Genomic DNA, 21,763 nt, shown 5'->3' with positions numbered 1-21,763 from the left:
GCGATGATAAAGGAACACATATTGAATGGGTGAGATGTAAACCACATTTAGTCATAGTTGATACTGTGGTCTCCAGCTAATAGCCTGTCGGATAAAAGTAAATTTTTCCTCTATAAATGTCATTCTAAGTGCACATTCCAAACTGTCCAATAGCACTAATAGCATTAGCAATACCATTGCTCTGCTGTAAGCTGACAAAACACCTTTTTTATTCACAGCAGTTTCGAGAAAGGTTGTTTTTGGCAGCGTAACTTTTTAAAAATAGAGTTCTTCCGAAATTTGAATTCTAATTTATTTTTTTAAATAGTCACAGTGTCTCTTTGATTTTTTTCCCACAAGTAAGGTAAGTGATCAGGCTTTCGGTTTAGCTAATTAAAAAATTTGGCCCCAAAATGAAAAAGGCGTTTTGTCAGCTATTACGGCAATGTGGTGCTTCTGTTAGAAACAGATCAGTCATTCTAAAATGACTCATTTTGCTTGGAACTGACAAAAGTGAAGCAAACACCACATGCTCTCTTTTGTTACTTGTACTTGATGTTGCCGCTTGTCCAAGGAGAAAAGACTTATTGGGGCAGGGAAGGTGTTGGACAGAGCAACGCAGTGAGGAAAGTCAGTCGCCAGCCCGTCACAGGAGATCAGGTGTGACTGTGAGCTGGTTCACACCAATTAATGAAATTTGACAGAATACTCACTCTAGATTATTCCCATTTGATTTGTAAGTTCGCATCAGATTAGAGCACGCTTTTCTTGTCACCTGATGAGCGTGCTATTAGCTGGAGACCGCTGTAATATGAATTGTGAATATTGTGCCTCACATATTTCACATGCAAGATTTGTGACACAGTTCTCAAAAATAAGTAGTCTAAGATAAAAAAAAATGTGTACTGCTCACTCAGATGTTTTAAGAGAATAATGGACATTTGAACAAGAAGTGATATGACTTATCACTGGAGTTGTGTAAGAATATTGTGAAAGGCACGTTTTTGTTTTTACAGAATCGGCAACACATGATTGCAAAGGCAAAGAAGGGAGTCATATATATATGTACACAAGTTATATTACCATATTTAAATGAAAAAGACTTATTCCTGTCACAGTATTCCAGTCACATGTATGGCATAACATTGATTTGTAGCTAGTGCACTACAACCTGTGGTTCAAACCCCATCAGTGCCAGGAACTTCAGTTGTTTGAGAAGTGTCCTTTGCTTTGCCGAGAAAAGCCGGACTTGAAACAAGTTCACTGAGGTCGAAAAAGAAGTGAAACTCATTACATTGCATTTGTCGTTCAACTCTGTAGAAACCTTTTTTCACTCAAGTGGCCATGCTCAATGCTTTTCCTCTCTAAAATGGTCTCACTGTTTCGAAAGGGATTTTAAATCAAACTCTTTCAGCCTTTTAACCCTATTATCCAAACCATTCTTCATTTCCTGACTGTTGCTCAAGCCTTACCCTCAGTTCTTCGTGTGTATTCTATGGCACTGTAGATGAAACTTTTTTGGCTCTTAGTCTTAGCCCTTTTAGCAATCCGTCATAAATCCAACAGGCAAATTCTACATCAATATTTGATTGGAAATGTTTGACGCCTCCTTTGACAATATTTCAGTCAGTTTAGCTGTCCCCGTGGTTTTATGCACCCCGCATAATTTAGCAAAATTTGATCATTTTTTGCATAATTTCTGATTATTTTCCTTTATCATTCTTTGTTGAAATTAACAGAATCGCATAATCTTACATTTTTGGGCTCAGTTTGCATAATTTCAGAATTTTTCTTGCATAAAACGACGGGGACAGGTTTAGGGGGCAGGCTGCTTAAACCAACTGGGCCAACATGAGCTGAAAATACTCCACATATAATCGACTTTCCTTCTATGTTGCAGTCAGCCTTTTTTTCCCTTTCTGGTGTTATCAGGCATGCAATAGACTTACTAAATTATGGTCAGCCTTCTACTTCTAAATGAAATAATATTTCAGAGCGCAGTATATCAACGATAGAAGTGCAGCAACAGTTTACTGGTCAAGACGGTTCCCCTGTACGCAAGAACATGTATCCTTCATCCTTGTTTTTCCATCAATGTATGTGCTGCATGTAGATTTTTAAATACATAATGAATGTATATGTATCGTAAAATAAGGAGTTTTATTTTCTTTCAGTTTACTGCCGTTTTCGGGTTAACAATGTTCAGTTTGAGAGGGACTTCATTGTACACAGCAAAGTACATGCACACTGCAAGAATAAGAAGAGACAAGAACAAAGGATGCGGGTTCGAGCCTTGTTGTATTTACACCCAGTGAGAACACAAATCGAGGTCAGCATAGAGCAATCAGCCAAGGTCAAGGTCTAGAACCCTGAGTCTTGTCCGCACAGTTCCCAAACATGGAGGTAAGAGTGATAATATTAATATAAATACAGTACCACACACGCTGAGAAGGTGGGAGACTGTCTAGTGAAATAGTAGAGTACCAGCTTCAGAATATCACTTTCCTGGGTTCAAGTCCGGATCTTGAAAATTCTAAACTCTGGCTTTTCAAACTACTTTAAATCTCTATCCGATAGTTTTAGAGGAGTCTAAACTTTGACATAATAATACAGTAAAACACAGCATAAATCTAACTAACTTAGCCTTTTTGTTTATCAGGACCCAGATATAAGAAAAAATATAAATACTTCTTCAATATCCCTTCAGGTTTTATCGAAAGCAGCTGCCACACATAAGACAAAAGAAAAAGCTGGACAATCACTGTACGTTATGACACTAAATATCACACAACATTCGAAACTTGTGAAAACACAAATATACCACATAACAATCGAAACCTGTGAAAAGACAAATATTGGTGGAGACAATTCACAAAGTTAAGTGACAGGGACAGCTATAACTTATAACCTGGCCAAGCTCAGTGTTAAGGACAACCCTGCGCGCTGGAAACGTTTAAAACAATTATAGTATAGCACCAAAAACATATATATTTATTTATATATATATATATATATATATATATACGCTACTTAATTATGAAATCCTGTGCTTTTCCGTGATGAATTTTGAATAAAAATATATCAATTTTAATTCCAAATCATACCACACAATACAAATGTTCAGCAAACAAAACATCCACAGTTTATATTTCATTTACTGTATCTTATGAATTGCTCAAGACTCTTGATTCTTTCCTCATATAACATTTTTCACCAAGAAGTGACTACAATTGTCCATACATCTTCATATAGCCTACATTTAAAAACAGTAAAAATACAATTTAAAAAATAAGATTATTTTTCCTATAAAATCGAATAAAGTTATGATTTTAAAAACTACAATATTGCAAGGAAATCATTTTAAAAATTGTTTTTTTTAATAAATCTGGAATGGTACTTTGTGACATAAGTATTGAGTTGAACTTTATTGGCTGTGAGCCCTTTTATTATAACATGTGAATAATGTACTCACATCCCTAGAGGAATGGAGAAATAAATATACTGTGTTCTTGACTCCACACGCTGAGTGAAATGACTCAAAAACAGCTACATTGTATATTTCTCTGTGTTTGAAGCATATTCAGTGATAATGACGATGAGTAAAATTTCCAACTGTTTATACATGCCTCTCTTCATGTAACAAAAACATACAGTGAAAACACAGTGAACCTTGCATCCAACGAATTTGTTGGGTTCAAAGGTCAGCTACCATGAATCCACTCGCAAGTAGTCTAAGTGAAAATGGTCAGACAAACGTGAAAATTTAAGATGTCTATTTCTCAAGAAACTTCTATCCAGGTTGTATCAGTCTGCAATGCTCAGTTCATAACAGTTCCTGACTTTATTTCTGAGCCCCCTTTTCAACTTCCCTCATAACATCGATGTAGTTTAGTTTCACGAGAGAGATATTTTCTTTTCCTCAGTGCCATCCTGACCAGGAAACGTTTGCTCAGAAAACGGCTTATGCTGAGAAACAGAAAAGAAACGACAAACAGTTCACAACATCTGCATGTCTATCTCGTGAAACGAACAAAAATTCAACAACTATACTGACCTTAAAATTGCCCTGCACACTCAATTTTTTGCACCACTGCTATTTTTCAAATATTTTGGCTAGATCTTCTAAGCTTCTTCTCTTAAAAAATCAGATCAATAACAAACTGGCTGATACAACGAGGTTTTTAAAATTACAACGCCAAACTCGCTTTATTGTTACTGTCACGGCACAGAGCTTATGCTTCAGTCTGAAAAACAATACAATATAAAACAAAACAACACAACTCAATACAATACAATAGAGGACTGCATTCACATGTTTTGCTCTCAGCCTTCAAGTTCCCTGTATTTATTAAGGACTAACTGTTTGTTCATAATCATAAGAGACTCAAGTAAAAATATCCGCCTTCATCATGCCAACATACAACATGTGGTACAGTAGTAAGATAACAGTAAAAGTTTGCGTACATTGTTGCATCCTCTAAAATATCCACTTGCGGGAACGTCTCAGACTTTCTCAGAGAGAAAATATTTCTCGATGTTTGGTGAAGTATTCTACAACAAGAGACCTTGTCAGAAATCACAAGAGATAGCAAAAGTCCTACAAAGACAGAAAGAATAGAACTACAAGAAGCAGAAACTCACAAACTGACACTTCCGAAAATCAAATGTGATAATCGAAATAACATTTTGGTTTATTTTTACGAAAGTGTGCCTAATTAAATTTCTGACATATAACCTACTGCCTTTCGTGTCATTTTCTGCTGCATTAATATTTTTTTAAAAAGTTGTTTATGAACCTTTATTAGCCAAAAAAAAAAAAGTCATGCCCTCAAATATACAAGACCTCATTAACTGCTTGGGAACATAATGAAATAAATGTGTGGAAGATTGACAGCTGTAAAAGGGCTGAACAGACAGCAGCCAGCAGAGACATAGAGAGAGAGGTACTGTGGCTTCCCTCTATGTATTACTAGGCACCAAAAGACAAGAAAAGAAAACAAGAAATACTTGACAAACCATAGACGCATCACTTCCCTAAATAAACCCTGCACATCACGAGGTATCAACCTTGTGAAGGGAATCTATCCATGGCTTGTGTACCTCTTCTAAGACTGACAAATAACAGCAGGAACTAACCTGCAGGACTTGTATACAGGCTCTTTCTTCTATGACTGACAAATAACAGCAAGAACTAACCTCCATGGATTGTATGCACAGGCTCTCTCTTCTAAGACTAACAAAAACCAGGAGAAACTAGCCTCCATGGCTTTCTTTTCTGAGACTGGCAAATAAGAGCAGAAGGTAATCTCCATGGCTTGTATACACAAGCTCTCTCTTCAACGACTGACAACAGTAGAAGCTAACCTCTTACTGAATACCTGTTTCTGGCTTGATCCTCACAATAAACAAAGAAGAAAAGGACCAAGGGTTTTTATACAGCCAATAGAATAAATAAAAATGTGACAAGGGCACATACACCCACTCATACATCCATATCTGTATGCAAAATAATAAACAACCACCCAACAAAATATCATGTTTTCTCGCCTGTCAGAGTCACATACCAACGGGTCTGCCTTTGGTCGTATTTTGATATGTACAGCTATCACAAGTGTGCATTTATTTGTCAACAACTTCCAAGTCTAAGACGGCGAAAGTTCTCATAAAACCACTTCCTCGATCTCGTCGTCAAAATTATCCACCGCTGTCACAGAGGGCTTGGTGGAGAACGTGTTGATGTTCTGCTGCTGTCTCCGTCTAGGCATCATCCTGTTCCCCGCAGGAGAGAAGTCGTCTTCAATGAGAGCTGCCCCTCCACCGAAAAGTGTTTGAGAACCATTTCGCTCTGGTGCAAATGTCTTGTGGGTGCCGTTGACCTTGGTATTGCTCGGCGAGGAGTCCCACGGGAACGACGAGATGGTGGCATTACCACGTTTGTTGTTTTGCGGTGGCGGGGAGCGGTTGGTGACGAAAAACGTTTCGTTTTCTTCCAGCTTTTTACTGGAATTTTCCTTATTGCTGTTGGTCGCCTGGGGTCCAAACAAATTTTCCAACAGATTGGTCGATTTCTTCTCTGGCCTTGCTGCGGGGCCAGTAGTTTTGTTGACAAGATTGTTGTTCTCCAGTTTGAACATTGGCTCATCGTCATCGAAAATGGACATTGGCTTCGAGGTACCGGTGGGTTTCGAAGCAACACTTCTCGCTGGTCCAAACGACGGTTGGTAGCCCCCTACTTCATCGTCATCCTTTGATGCCTGCCGCCTGTTCCTCTGTCGGTCGATGTAGCCCACAGACACGTCTTCATGCGCCGGCTTTCCCTGATGCAAGTTGTTGATGGGTTTGGTGAACGAGTACTCCTTGCGGTCACTGCGCCTGCTGGGGCTGTCATAGCCGTCGCCAATACTCCCACCCCTCGAGTTCTCCTTGCTTCTGCGGTTCACGGGAGACGTGTTTTGTGGCTCTGGCTTTGTCCCCGCACTCCCCAGCTCATCCATGGCTTGCAGTTTTCGCAAAAGTTCATCCTTCTTTCTGCGTTCTTCTTGTATCGATGGGTCGTTTTCCAACTTCTTTCTTTCTTGCTCAATCCTTCTCTCCTGTTCTAACTTTTCCTTCTCTCTTCTTTCTCTTTCCAATTGCTCTTTTCTCTCCTGCTCTTCTCTACGTTCCCTCTCCTCTCTTTCTTTCTTTTCTTTTTCCTCCTTGTTTTTTCTTTCCCTCTCCGCCCTTTCGTTTTCTTCTTTATCTCTCCTGACTCGATCCTCCATTTCTCTCTTTCTGTTTTCTTCCTGCCTCCGTTCAAGATCCTGTAAGAGAAAACAAACAATAAATATTTTTCAGAGCATAAAACATAAACCATTTAAATGAAGAGAATTAATTGCTAGCTTTTGTCAGTTCGGAGCCATTCACAAATGATGTCAGCTCAGCCTGGGGGGGTGGGGGTGGGGTTAGTCAGTGAATAGTTGACAAAAGTTGACGGGGGTCCTTACAAAGTTGACGTCGACCACGATGCTCTAAAAGGTTGGGGAAAAAAAGAAATGAAAGCTGACTTCACTTGTGAACAGTCCCTTCCTCTCCTAAATTACTGCCTTTTGTTATAGACTCTAAATCTTTTTCAACACTGGTAATTGTATGAATGTACCACCTTTGTCAACACTGCATGTTTCTACATACTACCTGTAAGCGGGACCTCAAGATGTAAAGTGTATCTCTGATAGGACTGAACAGAGTGGATGAAGAGCTTGAAAAATTCCCTATACAACCCAATTTCAAGAACCCTCTTGTGAATTTAGTTTTCAGAGAATATCAGGCACATTAAACACAAATAAGTCATAACATAAAAGGGCCGGAGATTAGAGGTATCACTAAAACGTAACAAACAAAAAAAAAGAAGGAGGAGAGATGAGGACGACAGATGTCTGATAAGAAAGAAGGAACAAACCACACCAGATAACCTGCCTACCATCTACATACAATCTTTGATGAGGTGGAAAGAGTTGCTGTGCTGAATAACATGGCAAACACACTACAATGGGGAAAGTTCTCATACACACAAACATACACACACACACACACACACACACACACAAACATACACACATACGCACACACAACACACTTACACACACACTCACACAACACGTAAACACACATACACACACACACATACACACACACACACACACAACACAACAGTGAGGAAAGTTCTCACACACATGTTGACTGAAGCTGAAGTCAAACAAAAGTACAACCTGAAATTGCCTACACATGCACTCCTGGGGTATAGGCTCCTACATTGACAAGCGTGGTTTGTAAAATTCTACATGGCTTTCTGATGGTACTACAAGTAATGAGGCACATCAACTGGTATCAGTCACATAGGATTTTTGTTTCTTTCCTCACTGTTCTCATACATTCACTCACATTTCTCCAATCATAATCGTTACATCAGTGTCTTTGGTGTAGCAGTGAGATTCAACTTTTTTCTTATTTATTTGTTCTTTCTATCCATCTTTCCGATTTGTACCTAGTGCTTTTTCTACAACCCCCCAACTGCAAAACAGATCTAAAAAAGGAAGACGGAAGTAATGATCTACAGGTAACACAATAAACAAAGGATGGTAATCAATCATAGAAATAAGAAGCTGAGTTACATGCAGGAGACCTGAGCTTGATTCCAGAGTGAGGAGAATTCTTATCAAGTATCTCGGTTTTTCTGCTAGGATGTTGTATCCCTCTCAGCCTGGGTTGTCCCTGACTGGAAGGCTTGAGGCCTGCCTCCTGAATAATCGAAACTTTGTTGATAAAGGTGTAAAAACACTTTTTTTTTTTAACCCGTAAAAAACAGTGGTTACTGTGCTTTTGATTTATCAGGATTGCATTGTACTTCATCAAGCACTCAGTCTCAGTCTTACCCTTCTCTTCCTATTCAGGTCCTCCTTCAAACGAGACTCCTCTTCCTGTCTCTCCCTCCACTTTCTATCCTCTTCTTCCCTCCGGCGTCGGTCTTCCCTTTCCTTCTCCTCAAGCCCTTTGTCCAAACTGTTGAAGGAGAATTCTGGAGGGGTTGTGGGAGTAGGAGGGGTTGGAGGGGCAGCATTTTTCTCTCTTTCACGTTCCTCTTTCTCCCATTTCTCCCTTTTCTTTCTATCTTGCTCCGCCTTCAACTATAGAGAAGAAAAAAGACCAAAACTTTAACAATTGATATAAAAGTCATTTTTTAAAAAGTTTCATTCCTGCAAATGTAGTTGAATCTTGACAAATTATGATAGAATGATGAAAGGCGTGGGAGTTTGCACTTTAACTCTTTATCTCTGAGGGGGTAAATCCATTATGCCGGGCCCCTTTTTTGGTACAAAATCTAAAATGGACAAATGTGTCACTAAAGTGGTTATGAAATCAGAACAAGTGAACTTATTTTGATAGTTTTTTGTCTAATGAATGAACCCACGGTAAAAGAGACCTGTTTTCTGTGATGACTGAAAAGTAATTTGATGTTGAAGTCGTCATAAAAGTATGTGCTCGAGCTGCTGCCAGCGACTCACTAGCACAGCGGTTCCGACCTAGAGCCGTCGTGAGCGGCTTGCAAGAGATAAGGCATTGAGGTTCCTGCTGCTAGTTGTTTGAGCAGAAATCTTGAGTCTATGGGGGAGTTATTTTCCTGTGTCCTTTCAGCTTCGTGTATACATATGATGGAGCTATGACGGTACGATGGGAACTTCCCATTTCTTTCCTGCTCCCCTCTCATTTCTCTTTGTGGATTTACTTTTTCTCTCCATGAGTTCTCCTTCACCAAACCCATTAACTCATTCACTACGCCGAGCCGTGGCGGGCGGCTCGGCGAAAGTGCCGTCAGTACTCTAAGCCACCCCTGGCGGCTCAAGAACCGACTTCAATTTTAGCTTGGTTTCTTTTTCAATCCACATATCCATGTTAAAATAAAGGTCATAATATAAAGTTGACTTCCGGGTCAAGCGTTTCCACCGAAAATCGGAAGTTTTGATTCAGTTTTGAAACACGATTTCGAAGTTTATACAACATTGTTTTATCGCGAAGCCCAAATTATAGCCCAGACACCAGTCTTAGCACTTTTACACAACAAAATGTATAATTATTTTGCTCACTAAAGAAGTGTAGGACTCTTCTTTATAATATTGATACTACTGGACTCAAATTGCCAGTGCACTGTAATTGAGAAATCAATATTTTTGAGAGCGAGATCTAGGCCTAGATCTAAATAGTCAAAATATTTTTTTTCTCCCCAAAATCACTACTTTTTGGTGAATTTACTCAAAAAGTACCACCCAAGACATGTATAGGTTTATTCCAAATGCAATTCTGAATAATTCCATATAAGATACGAGTGTTTTTTTCTGCTTGGGATCCTTTTTTCAAAATAATTATAAATTTTTTTTGTTTCAATATCGGAGGTTATGATCCAAATGTACAAATATTATGGAATGCATGTAAATAACTGCTCATTTTTCAATATATTTCCTGTTCTATATACAGTTATGGTTATTTTGATGTATAATTTGACTAGGTGCAAACATATTTTTTGAGTTTCATCTGAGATTATAAATTTTTTGTTTTCAAATTTTATCCACAGCCAATCACAATTGTGTTGCATAATCGACTCTTACAGGAACCAAAGTTGAAAAATACTCAAAATAAACAATACAGATGTATTCTACAAACCATACTGAAAATGTTGGTATATAATATGTTGATATTTATTTGAATTTATGGCCCCCAAGACCTGTGAACTTCGCACTAGTCATCATGTCATTTCGCCCTCCCGAAAAAAAATCGTCCACAAGCGGAAAATAATACGTAGCGAATGAGTTAACAGAATTATCAGCCAGCTGAATCAGCTGCATAACAAAGAAAGTTTTGGATTGGAATCCACAGGGTAAGAGATCAAGGGGAAGACCGAGTGGTACCTGGAGAAGAATCACAGAAATCGATGTACAGAAAAGTAGGAAGATATGGAATAACATCAAGAGGCTAGCCCAGGATAGAGAAAAGTGGAAGGTGTTTGTCCATGGCCTATACCCTGGTGTAGGGTGAGAAAGGCAATGATGATGATGATAATGAATCAGTTAATATACACAGATTATTACGAACATATGTGATACAACAGACAGCCAGAGGCATACAGACGTCCCTGACCTCTTTCTGTTTCCTGAGCTCTTCCCTTCGTTTCTCAGCGTAAAACTTTGCCTTGTCCCGCGGAGTGAGGTCTGTCATCGAGGAAGCTTTTTTCTTAGTTCTTCGGATGGGAGAACCCGCTTGGGAGTCGTCCATCGTCGGCCGGTTGCTGTAGATGTTCGTTTGCTCCAAAGCTTTTTCCTTCTCCTGTCAGATACAGCACATAAGATAAAACTTAAATAACTGCAGTAGCAGGCTCTAAGAGAACTAAGTTTGAGTTTGAGTAAAGAGAAGGACATCCACACAATAACTGTCATTTAGCACTGGGAAGAACTAAGAAAGATAGACAGGAACAAGAGAGGGAAAGAAAAGAGGAAACATGGGTGGTTGGCGGGTGCTCTGGTGTGGTTTGTTTCTTCTTTCCTATCAAACATCTATCGTCTTTATCTCCCCTCCTTCTTTTTTGTGTTTGTTACTCTTGTAACACCTCTAATCTTTGACACTTATATGACCCTATTGTGTTGCAAGTGCCGTAAAACACTTACTAAAGCTAAGGAAAAGAAGTAGAACCTTCCAGTGGTGTCCTCCAACTACCCAATCTCAAAAGTAATTAAATATCTAAATCAATTAATAATGAATTGTGGCAAAAAGTAAAAATACAGTAAAAAAATTCAGCCACAGTACACAGCAAAGGCACAACAGCAGATCGCGGGTAATGAATCAGCTCAAACTCAACCAGAATCTCAAAAGAGGGGAAAGTTTAACACAACTGAAGTAAAAATCTGCTTGAAGGGAACAGTGTTTCTCAGTGCTGTTGAGCCTTAGACTTCATTTAACCCTTTAAACCCTCGCCACCAGTACACCGGTAACGTTCAAGATTGCCCGTATGCCTAGCCACCTGTACAGTGGTGAGCGAGACACTATCCTCAGCTCAGCCCGTCAAGGACAAAACACGCACCTAAAACAGTGTTTACTAAACAGTACGTTATTGATTATTTTGAGGATCGTCACGAATTGGTCGCTTTTAAGCACAAGTGGGCTATCCCGAAAAATGCTGTTTTGAGAAAATCTATAGTTTTCGCCCCTTGTTCAGTTTCTTTAAAAGACAAGGAGAGTTTTCTCTATAACCAAACATATATACACACCAATGAAACCAAACTTCTCCTATAGGTTGGGCAATGCCTACTTTTGGTGTATTAGTCAAGATTTCTGGAAATCCCCGAAATCTGGGTTAGCCCGCTTGTCCTTAAAAGCGACCAATTAGATGCTGGTTATGACGAGGGCTACCATGATTGGTGTGATGTCAAGGGACATGACTCTTATCTTTACTGTGGGAACTAGATAATTAGGGGAGTAGCACGCCCTTGGATGACGTCAAGAGATGATCATATAAATGTTAGTAATATATTGCTCAAGAGCTCAGGCAGAGGAACATGGTAGCCTCAGAGGGTCAGGGCTAAAAGGGTTTAGCACAGCAAGAGAACTCCAGGGGTGTTTGCCTACCAGAGAAATGGACCAAGAATTTATTTTTAGTTTTAGAATTAAAAAGAATTTTATGTCACTTGCAAAACAATTGGGTCATATAAAGGTTGAAGATTTGAGGTGTCACAAGAGAGTAACAAACACAAAAAAGAAGGAGAGAAAAGGATGATAAATGTTTGATAGGAAACAAGGAGCAAACCATACCAGAGCACCCACCATTCATCCACAAACATTAAAACAAAAAGTAAATATCCAAGAGAAAGTTTATTAATGAGGTTACTGTTTTCTGATATGATGCACAAACAAGAAGACACTTTGTTTGTACAGTCTGGACTCAAGGTTGGGGAGGGAAGTTTTACCAGAGTTAGGGCGTCCTTATCCATTTGAATGTGCTGCAAAATTTAACCTTTGTTTAGAAATACAGTTTGGTACAGCTAACACAAACACACAAAACTCGAAATCAACAACAGCTCGTACAATTTACCATTCCCTGACTGAAATTTCTTTAATTTTTATTTTTGGTTGACCCGAATAATGGATGTGTTCTGAACACATTTGTCACTCCTCGACACATTTGAGTTTTCCGTGCGCGACTGCTGAAATAAGGCCCATAACTCTGTTGTAGGAGTCCTCAGCTGTGACAGTGTGACCATTTTTTAACAGATGGAAATGGGAAGTGGCTAAATTAATATCTCAAGAGAGATGAGTCAGATACTTCCGTAAACAACAGCTACAATGATGATGATGGTGATGATCAAGACGCTATGTTTCTGAAGAAGCCAAAGTCAAAGAGGCGAAACATTTGAACATCTATATGAACACATCTGATTAAAAATGACTGACCCTATCCAAGTCTCAAGTATATTTTTTCTACAGTAAAACATGAGGTGGTGAGACTTTTACCTTCGTGTTTTCCCTTTCTTTGTGCTTTTACACTTGAATGTACATCTACCCCCCCCCCCCCCCCCCCCCCAATTTATTTTGTGCCACTCCTGTGTCAGCTCTCAACAAGACGTGTGACCAATTATTATAACATATATCTATACGCTCAGCCAGAAACATGGCAGTAACTATGGTGCGGTCAAAAAATCGTGTGCGACTTATTTTCAAATATCTTCTCAACTATCAAACACAGGTTCTCCAATTTTTGCACAGTGACTTGTATGAATTTGTCTTAACAGATCAACTTTTTCGTAAACACCTGCAAGCTGTATTCTAGAAAATTCCTTAATAAACACTAATAAAAAATACAAGTGAGTGGTTTCTGCACATTTTGAAATGTTTACAGCTGGGGCAATATTGCTTTTAATAGCAAGTCCGTCATGTTTTTCTAATCGGGACATTATGCTTTTTGAACGCATGTATTGAGAGCCATTAGTGCAAAAATGTGTTTACTTTAACAATAATTTCTTGTAACAAGTTTTGCAAGTAAACATTGTCATTGATGAGCTGTGACGTAGGCCATATATGCATAATCAAAATGTGTGTGAGAAGCGGGAGGTGCTGTGAACAATATCATTTTACGTGAGATAGATTTCAAGTATTTTACATAAATTTATGAAGAAAAGTTTTTTAATCTAGCCCCAATTGTTCTGGAAAAATATCATTTAGTTAAGACAAATTGATACAAACTGCTATGAAAAGTATGGATGCCATTGATTTACTCGTTAAAGAGATATTTGAGGATAAGTTGCACCACAAATTTTAGACCGCACTATAGTTAGCTTTTCTTTTTCAGAGCTTCGGCTCTTTCCGATATATCGTCCATATAATAATAAATAAATAGCATTTGTATAGCGCATATCCCCGCTCAACAGCAGGCTCTATGCGCTTTACACTATATTATTACCCCAGCAGACCATAGAACACTCCGAAACATTCTCAGCTTCCCGGGAAGCATACAGTGAGAGCAGCTGATTATGCGCTCAAACACTAACAAACTGACAAGATCTTTCGCTGTCTATAGCCGAGTACCCATTCTCACCAGGGTGAAGTGACGAAAATTCGTGTAAAGTGCCTTTCCCAAGGACACAATGTCGGGCCCCTGACGGGATTCGACCCCCACGACCTTACGGTTGCGAGTCCGAGAGCCTAACCACTAGGCCACCGACCATTTCGTAACTTATAGTGAATGCTTTTTTGTTATGGCGTTGTAACTCACTTTTTAAAATATCAGACACTGTGTCCCTTCAGAAGCCCAAGGGGCCAAACGATGAACATCTATAAGAACATCTGATTAAATATTATCAACCCTATCCAAGTCTCAAGTATATTTTTTCCACTGTAAAACATGATGAAGATCAAGATGGTAATGATGATGAGTTGACTAGGATGATGAGGTGATGAGAATGACTAAGATTATGATTGTGATGTCGACAATGATGACAAGTAAAAGCAAAATGCTGTGATAAAAGAAATGAAACTTAAAAGTTATTCAGTGGAAATGAATGCTAACGGCGGCTCACGATATCAAACTATGGGAGAGCACAAAAGGTGAACAATGTCCTTTGAAACAAACGCTGTGAATCTAGTTCTGGGGGTGCGGCAAAAACTGGGACTCATACCCAACATAAACATATATACAGGTACAGCTAATCCTATAGCACAACATAAACTCCTACATTCAAGTCGCCTGAAGGCTGTCAAATAAAAAGTGACTGACCAACGCTCAGAAGAAAATGTCAAATATACAAAAACACAAATCAACAGGAAATAAATGTTTAAAAATTTTTAATGACGAAAAAAAAAAGAAGTCAAGAATTAGAACCACAAAAAATAAAGACCAGAAAAAAAAGTACAGAAGAGACAAGACGGATAATCTGAGGGAGCCACGAGTGAGGAGAACAGAAGTCTGCGCAAACATACAAAACTGTGACTTAAGTCAAACAAATGAAACAAAACTGGAGAAGTAAGCAAAAAGCAACAAAGATGGGGGGGGGAGGATAGGAAATATCGTCACCAGTGACAAACGTTGCTTCTTTTCCCTTTCAGACACAAAGCCCTGGAACAGAGAGTTAGAAAACCTGGCCACATTGACAGGACAACGACAGCAGGGAGGAGGAGGAGTGAGAGGGGAAATTTTCAGTGAGAGGAGACAGCAAGAGAAACTTTATCAAGTAATTTACATTATGTATGAGGCATGAGCGCCACACTCACATTTATCCCAATCACAGAAGGCAGCTCTTACTCTGACAAAGTGTGAGAAAGGCAATAGTACATAACACTTTACTTTTTTTTAAAGTATTTGTATTATCATCATTTTTAATGCAAAAAGTCTTATTTTAGAGCCCTGATCTGCATTCACGTCCTCAAAATCTTTTTTCAAAGTAGATGATGGACAAATAGCATCAGTCAAAAACACAATTGTTTTGTCTCTGAGCAGTTAAGAATATTTCTAAATGAAAAAAAACAAACTTCCATGGTCTTACCTTGAGTTGTGTGGACAGCTTTCCGTTCTGTTCCTCCATGTCATCCACTTGCCTCTTCATTTCCTTCAACCTGGCAGCCTCAATGCCCAGCTCATGACGATGATTTTTCTTGAGCACTTCGAGGTGCCGTTGAAGTTCCTAGATACAGAACACAAACATAACACTCATCATGTCCATAGTATCTTAGTAATGGGTTAATTTCTTCTCCTTTCCTTTTCTTCTTCCTCCTCTTCTTTACAGTTATCAAAAGCGTTGAGTACACAAATTCTTCAGCAAGACAATTCACTTTTAACATAATGTAAGCCCTGGAGCTGTGTTCACACGGGAGTGGGCGCAATAGAAATGATCTTTATTATTATTATAACTGATGAATCTTTGCAAACATTACCAAATCTTTTTTCTCCTCCCTCTAACAGTTCCAACAACTCAATGAATCAACATTTGTTTAATTCTTAGTTGTAGTGAGTCAGTAAGTGCCAGTATGTTTCGTTTTTACCGCTGTCCTTATGTGTATACAATCGATGTATGGTTAGGAAAGTTCCTCTTTGTGTGGTTGAACTGGATTTCTTGTTAATGTGAAATGTTTCATCTTGTGTGTATGAAATATTACGCTCAGTGATCATGTGATCGGTGTAAAGGGCTCAGAGATTATACTTATATGGGACAGAGCGCTATATAAATGAAATGTATCACAACGCGGTGGAATCAGGCACTCATCAATTTTTAGACATGTGGAGTTATAGGTATCATCTGAAAGCTTGTTAATTTGCCTTGCTTTCAACGGAAAAAAATCCCCATTTATCTTGAAAAGAAATCCAGGATATTTGCAATTAAAGAAAATGGTTCCAGTGATAAAATAAGCAAGGAAATGGCCGCCAAAGTTTGGTTACTTTAATAGCTTGAGATTCCTTGAAAACTTAAAAATCATATATTTTTTTGCAATTAATCAACGTTTTTCAGTAAATTTCACATGGAAATGTGTTTTTATATGAACATTTTATTATTTTGACGAGAGCCTGATTTCACCAGGATACCTCAAAAATCTATTATTATTACCACATGGTAACAAGGTAGTCTCCAAAGCAATGGTACAGAAAAAGACATCTCTCTCTCTCTCTCTCCATCTCTCTCTCTCTCTCTCTCTCTCTCTCTCTCTCTTTCTCCCTCTCTGTCCTCACCTTAATTTTGACATCCTTCTCCTCCATGTCGATCTCCGCTCGGGTCAGCTTACGGCTCAGCTCGTCTCTCTCTTTTAAGTCTTTCTCCTCCACTATTTCTTTGTACTTCTTCATTCTCTTCTTCACTTTTTCCAACTCATCCTCGGCGTCTCGAAGGTAGCGATCTGATTTCTCATACTTCTCCCGAAGCCGTCTGTTCTGTTCTTTCAAAGATCTGAAAACAAACCACAGGCCCAAATAAAAATTGTCTTTGGGCCAATGTGGACTTGAGACTAGCGCCCTCACATCTCAAAATCAAGAGTCTCTACGATTATTGATTTCGCTTCTCCATTCCATCCAGCAAAAACTAACAAAGAGGGGGGGGGGTTAGGAAATATCACAGATGACAAACTTTTCTGACAAAATGCCCCGGAAAAGACAGATACCACTGGGACTTTGTGAAAATATCTGAACATTTACAGAGTTCCATTTGAAAACAAAAAGATAATAGATGAACACATAGAAAACAAATTTAATGCTTAGTATAATAATTGTTCTTCAAAGGAAAATAATGGGACTCCCCCCCCCCCCCTCCCGTCCTGTTCCTGAAAAGCGAGCAAGATCTCCTGGCCAGATTGACACCAGAACACCATGAAGGCAATTGACACTGGACCACACTGACCAGACTGACAAAAGGACCCTAAAGAAATAGCTCACACCAGACCATACTTATATATTACACTGACCACACTGACCAGAGGACACGACACAGCTGACACTGGACCACACTGACCAGACTGACAAGAGGACCCTAAAGAAATAGCTCAAACCAGACCACCATACTTATTACACTGACCACACTGACCAGAGGACACGAGACAGCTGACACTGGACCACACTGACCAGACTGACAAGAGGACACTAAAGAAATAGCTCACACCAGACCATACTTATATATTACACTGACCACACTGACCACACTGATCATACTAACAAGACTGACCAGAGGACACCACAGATGAAACAACTGACACTGGACCACACTGACACACTGACAAAATTGAAACACTGGACCACACTGACAAACTGACCAAACTGACACACTGACCAAACTGACACACTGACAAAACTGACACACTGACAAACTGACCTGGACGAGACTGACACACTTGACCAGACACTGACCTGACTTCGTTGTTGTGCTTGTCCAGGATGCTGGGTAGGTCGTTCTCCTTCTCCTCAAATGTCTTGAGAGCCTTCTCCTGTCGGAACTGCATCTTCTTGTACAGCCTATTCTCCTGGTCCAGGTCCTTCAGTCGGATCTTCATCTCCTCCACCTGGGAGAAATTGTCACGGTAATAATCACAATCATTTCGTACATGTAACAACCATCTCGTACATGTAACAGTTATTTCATCTCCTCCACGTGGAGGAAATTATAACGACAATAGTCGTATATATATATAAATATCCATTCATCTCCTCCATCTGGGGAAATTGTCACAGTAATAATAGTACATGTAACAATCATTTCGTACATGTAACAATCATTTCGTACATGTACCAATCATTTCGTACATGTAACAATCATTTCATCTCCTCCACCTGAAGAAAATCGTTAGGGTAATAATCGTACATGTAACAATAATTTCCTACATGTAACAATCATTTCGTACATGTAACAATAATTTCATCCCCTCCACCTGAGGAAAATTGTCACGGTAATAGAATTGTCACGGCTGTTAGGAAGTGGTACTTTAGTTCGCAGGCAGCCAGCGCCCCGCATTTTGTAATCTGACCCCGGTCACAGGGTCATGAACTCCTGGCAAGGGGAATTCCCCGCTGACAGCATTGTTTATTTCATTTTTAGGATAATTAAACTTGCAAAATACGCCGATCGGTGACTTTATCGTCTTTTTATTTTGCCCGTTTGGAACAAGAGGGAACTTCTGCACCCACTGAGAAAGATGCAAAATTGTATGAAATAACGATAAATATATATAGCGTTACAAAAAATGCTCATATTTCAGCATTGCCCTTGGGGGGGGGGGGGGTATATTTTAAAATCAAATTTCAATTAATCAAACCTTAAACATTACTTCAAATTCACCTAAAATACATCAGAAATGGTCAAATATCAAAACTCACTTAATTGTTTTTCTGGGAAGTCCACAGTTTTGGAGTAGTGAAGAGTTGATTGCACTATCACCTTTTTTCTATGTCGGAGGCGCGTTAGATAAAAGTTCTGAATTTGACAAGAGGTGCTGAGATTGCACGACAACTTTCAGCTGCTGTTAAATATTGCGTATCCCAGCTCCTCTTCTCTCTAGCTTTGCCACAGAAGCATGGATGAGTTCACCACATCCTGTTCCCCATGTAAAGCCAAACCAAACCCATAAGTTTGTATTCACAGGATGCAGTGGTTTTCGAGAATGTGGTGTTTGGGAAGTACCTTTTCATTAAAGTGTCTCCTGTGGAATGACATGTAAGTTTTGATGCATGTGTCAATGTGTGGTAGTGGTAGTCTGTCTTTTGACACTGGTTGACCGTGTGAGATGTGGATGTGAAGGTCCCTAAATGTGTTGTTTAATTGATTGAATTCTTCTCTGAGAGTGTAAGAGGTGTCAATTATATTTTGATAGTGGGTGTTTTTTTACTGTTTCTTTTACAATAAATGCCGTGAGGTCCTTATAAACGCGACTCATGATGTATTTGTGGCAGTGATCGCTAATGAAAGAGCGGCTGTCGTATGCCTGCGGTGTGATGTTGTGTGAGTTTAGTATGGCGTCTAAATGAGAACAGATAGGGCTAGTCCTAGGGCTAAGGGGTTCATGCTCTAACTCAGACAACCTGTCTTCTTTCTCCATCAGTTGGTTCTGAAAGTTACTTCTCTCCTCCTCAGAATCAGAAAGTACTAAGCAATGTTCTAAATGTCTAATCTCCCCTTTTAGTTTCTCCCCACGCGTAGTGATGACGAGAGAGAGAGAGAGAGAGAGAGAGAGAGAGAGAGAGAGAGAGAGAGAGAGGGACAGAGAGAGAGAGGTGTGCAACTGAACCCTGCTTCTTCACAAACTTTGCGTCTCTATGGTGCCTTGACTCTCTTCAGTTCGTTTGCATGTTCTGCGATGATGCTGTCATTGGATGTGCCTTCAGTGATTTCCCTTACAACAGAAACTAATTTGGCTGTCTTTCGTTTTGTGCTTGTTTTTTCCTGTGCTAATTGTTTCCTTAGTTTCTTTAGTCGTGCTACAAGTACTGACTGCCCTCCTGTTTTGCATTCAAACGTGTTTGTTTTTGAGTTATGCAATTTTCGTCTCACAAAACTTGTGAGTAGTTTTTCTTCAGCTTTATCTAGCGGCTGTGAAAGTGATTTTTGTAAAGATTCATGAAAGTATCTGTCAGTTTTGAAAGCAGGTGATGTATTCATGTCTGCTACATTTGGTTTGGGTTTGGCTGGTGTAGAACAAGCAATAGGGCGGGGTGGGGGTCCCATCAAAGGTGCCTCCATCGTGTTAGTGTCACCATCTCCTCTGTCAGCCTCTATCGATTCGTTCACTGTGTCAGTGAGTCCTACTGTGTTATCTCCTGGTGTTGTCGTGTCACTGTGTATCGTATCTGGATTGAGTGTGTATGCACTCACATCTGTATCAGCCTCTAATGATTCGTTCACTGTGTCAGTGAGTCCTATTGTGTTGTCTCCTGGTGTTGCCGTGTCACTGTGTATCATATCTGGAGTGAGTGTGTGTGCACTCACATCTGTGTCAGCCTCTATTGATTCGTTCACTGTGTCAGTGAGTCCTACTGTGTTGTCTCCTGGTGTTGCCGTGTCACTGTGTGTTGTATCTAGCGTGAGTGTGCGTGACTGTGCACTCACATCTGTGTCAGCTTGTGATGATGCCGTTGTGTCTGTACAAATGGAATCTGATGATATTGTTGTGTCTGGTGTGCATTCTTTGGAGATTGAAGCTATCTGTGCGGGGCTATCCTTTTTGATCTGGTTGCCCAAAGAAGTCTCATAATGCCACAGGCATGTGGGGCAGCTATCAGTTGGCAACGTTGGGTCATACTGGCACCAAATATGGCTACTTCTTTCGGCGAGTTCCCTTGCCCGTGTTAAAGTGCCCTGATAGCAATGTTTCTTTATATGTCTTATCTTGTCCACGCAAGATTTGCAGATGGTGTTTGAATGTACTGTCTGTGAGTCCGTTGTAATGCTAACACCAAAGGCCAAGAGAATGTCCGACGCAAATTTAGAACTCTGCAGGGGTCGCCTTTTCTCTGCCTTCTGCTTGACTGACAGTGTTCTGCCACCACAAGTTCTGCAAAGTTCGTGCAGCTTTTGAACATGCGAATCCTCTGTATGTTTCTCCATTTCTTAACAGGGATTAAATATTCCAACAAATCGATAAGAGAAATGTTGGAAAAATAACACGATATTTTAAAGAAGAGAAATGAAAGAATACGTCCGAGTTAATCACGCACAAGGAAAGGGGTACCCTTTAAAAAAAAAAAATCGTATATAATCACACATTCACTTCCCACAAATAACACTTGCTCACACAATTCAAATACGAAGTCCATTCACATATCACTGTCCCAAGGGAAGCAGAGAGATTTCGTGAAAATCTGAGTTTGGCTTTAGAGAAGATAAACTCCAAAATGAAATATACTTTAAAAGGCAACTTTAGGTTAACAAAACACTTGTACTGCGAAGTGCGTAAATGCTATAACACCAGTGAGGTTTCCGGAGCGAAAGTGGGACCGTCTTGTTAGTATTAAGACGATCTTTAAAATGAGGCATCTAGGTTCATTAGATGGGGAGAAATAACAAGGGAAAGTGATACAAAAATTGCGGGAACCCAATACGCAGGCACGGCGGCGGGCATCGCTATCGTCACGGTTGTTAAGCACGGGAGTGGCCGACCGACACCGACTGACACTGATTTATTACCTTCGTGCAGGAGCGGGAGGTCAGACCGGGGCTCGGCCACCAACTAAAAATTACCACGAGAGGCCAGCGAGCTTGAACCACTTTCAGTGGGGTTTTAACAGTCGTGTCCTACACGTAAC

The 21,763-nt window shown here is 39.7% G+C and overlaps 1 protein-coding gene across 1 annotated transcript in view; it reads right to left on the bottom strand.

Annotated features, from left to right (window-relative positions):
* Positions 1-1,895: 1,895 nt before the first annotated feature.
* Positions 1,896-21,763, bottom strand: part of LOC101857908 (lebercilin) — a gene marked incomplete in the record, with an annotated part of 52,032 nt that continues 32,164 nt past the window's right edge. The window contains 6 exon segments of the mRNA XM_035972694.1: positions 1,896-6,782; positions 8,391-8,642; positions 10,648-10,833; positions 15,537-15,674; positions 16,715-16,928; positions 17,879-18,030. Of these exon segments, the coding sequence (XP_035828587.1) occupies positions 5,640-6,782; positions 8,391-8,642; positions 10,648-10,833; positions 15,537-15,674; positions 16,715-16,928; positions 17,879-18,030 (2,085 nt within the window).

The sequence above is a fragment of the Aplysia californica genome, unplaced genomic scaffold (genome assembly GCF_000002075.1).
Source record: "Aplysia californica isolate F4 #8 unplaced genomic scaffold, AplCal3.0 scaffold00797, whole genome shotgun sequence".
Taxonomy (NCBI): Eukaryota; Metazoa; Mollusca; class Gastropoda; order Aplysiida; family Aplysiidae; genus Aplysia; species Aplysia californica.
This window is presented reverse-complemented; position numbering and strand designations above follow the sequence as displayed.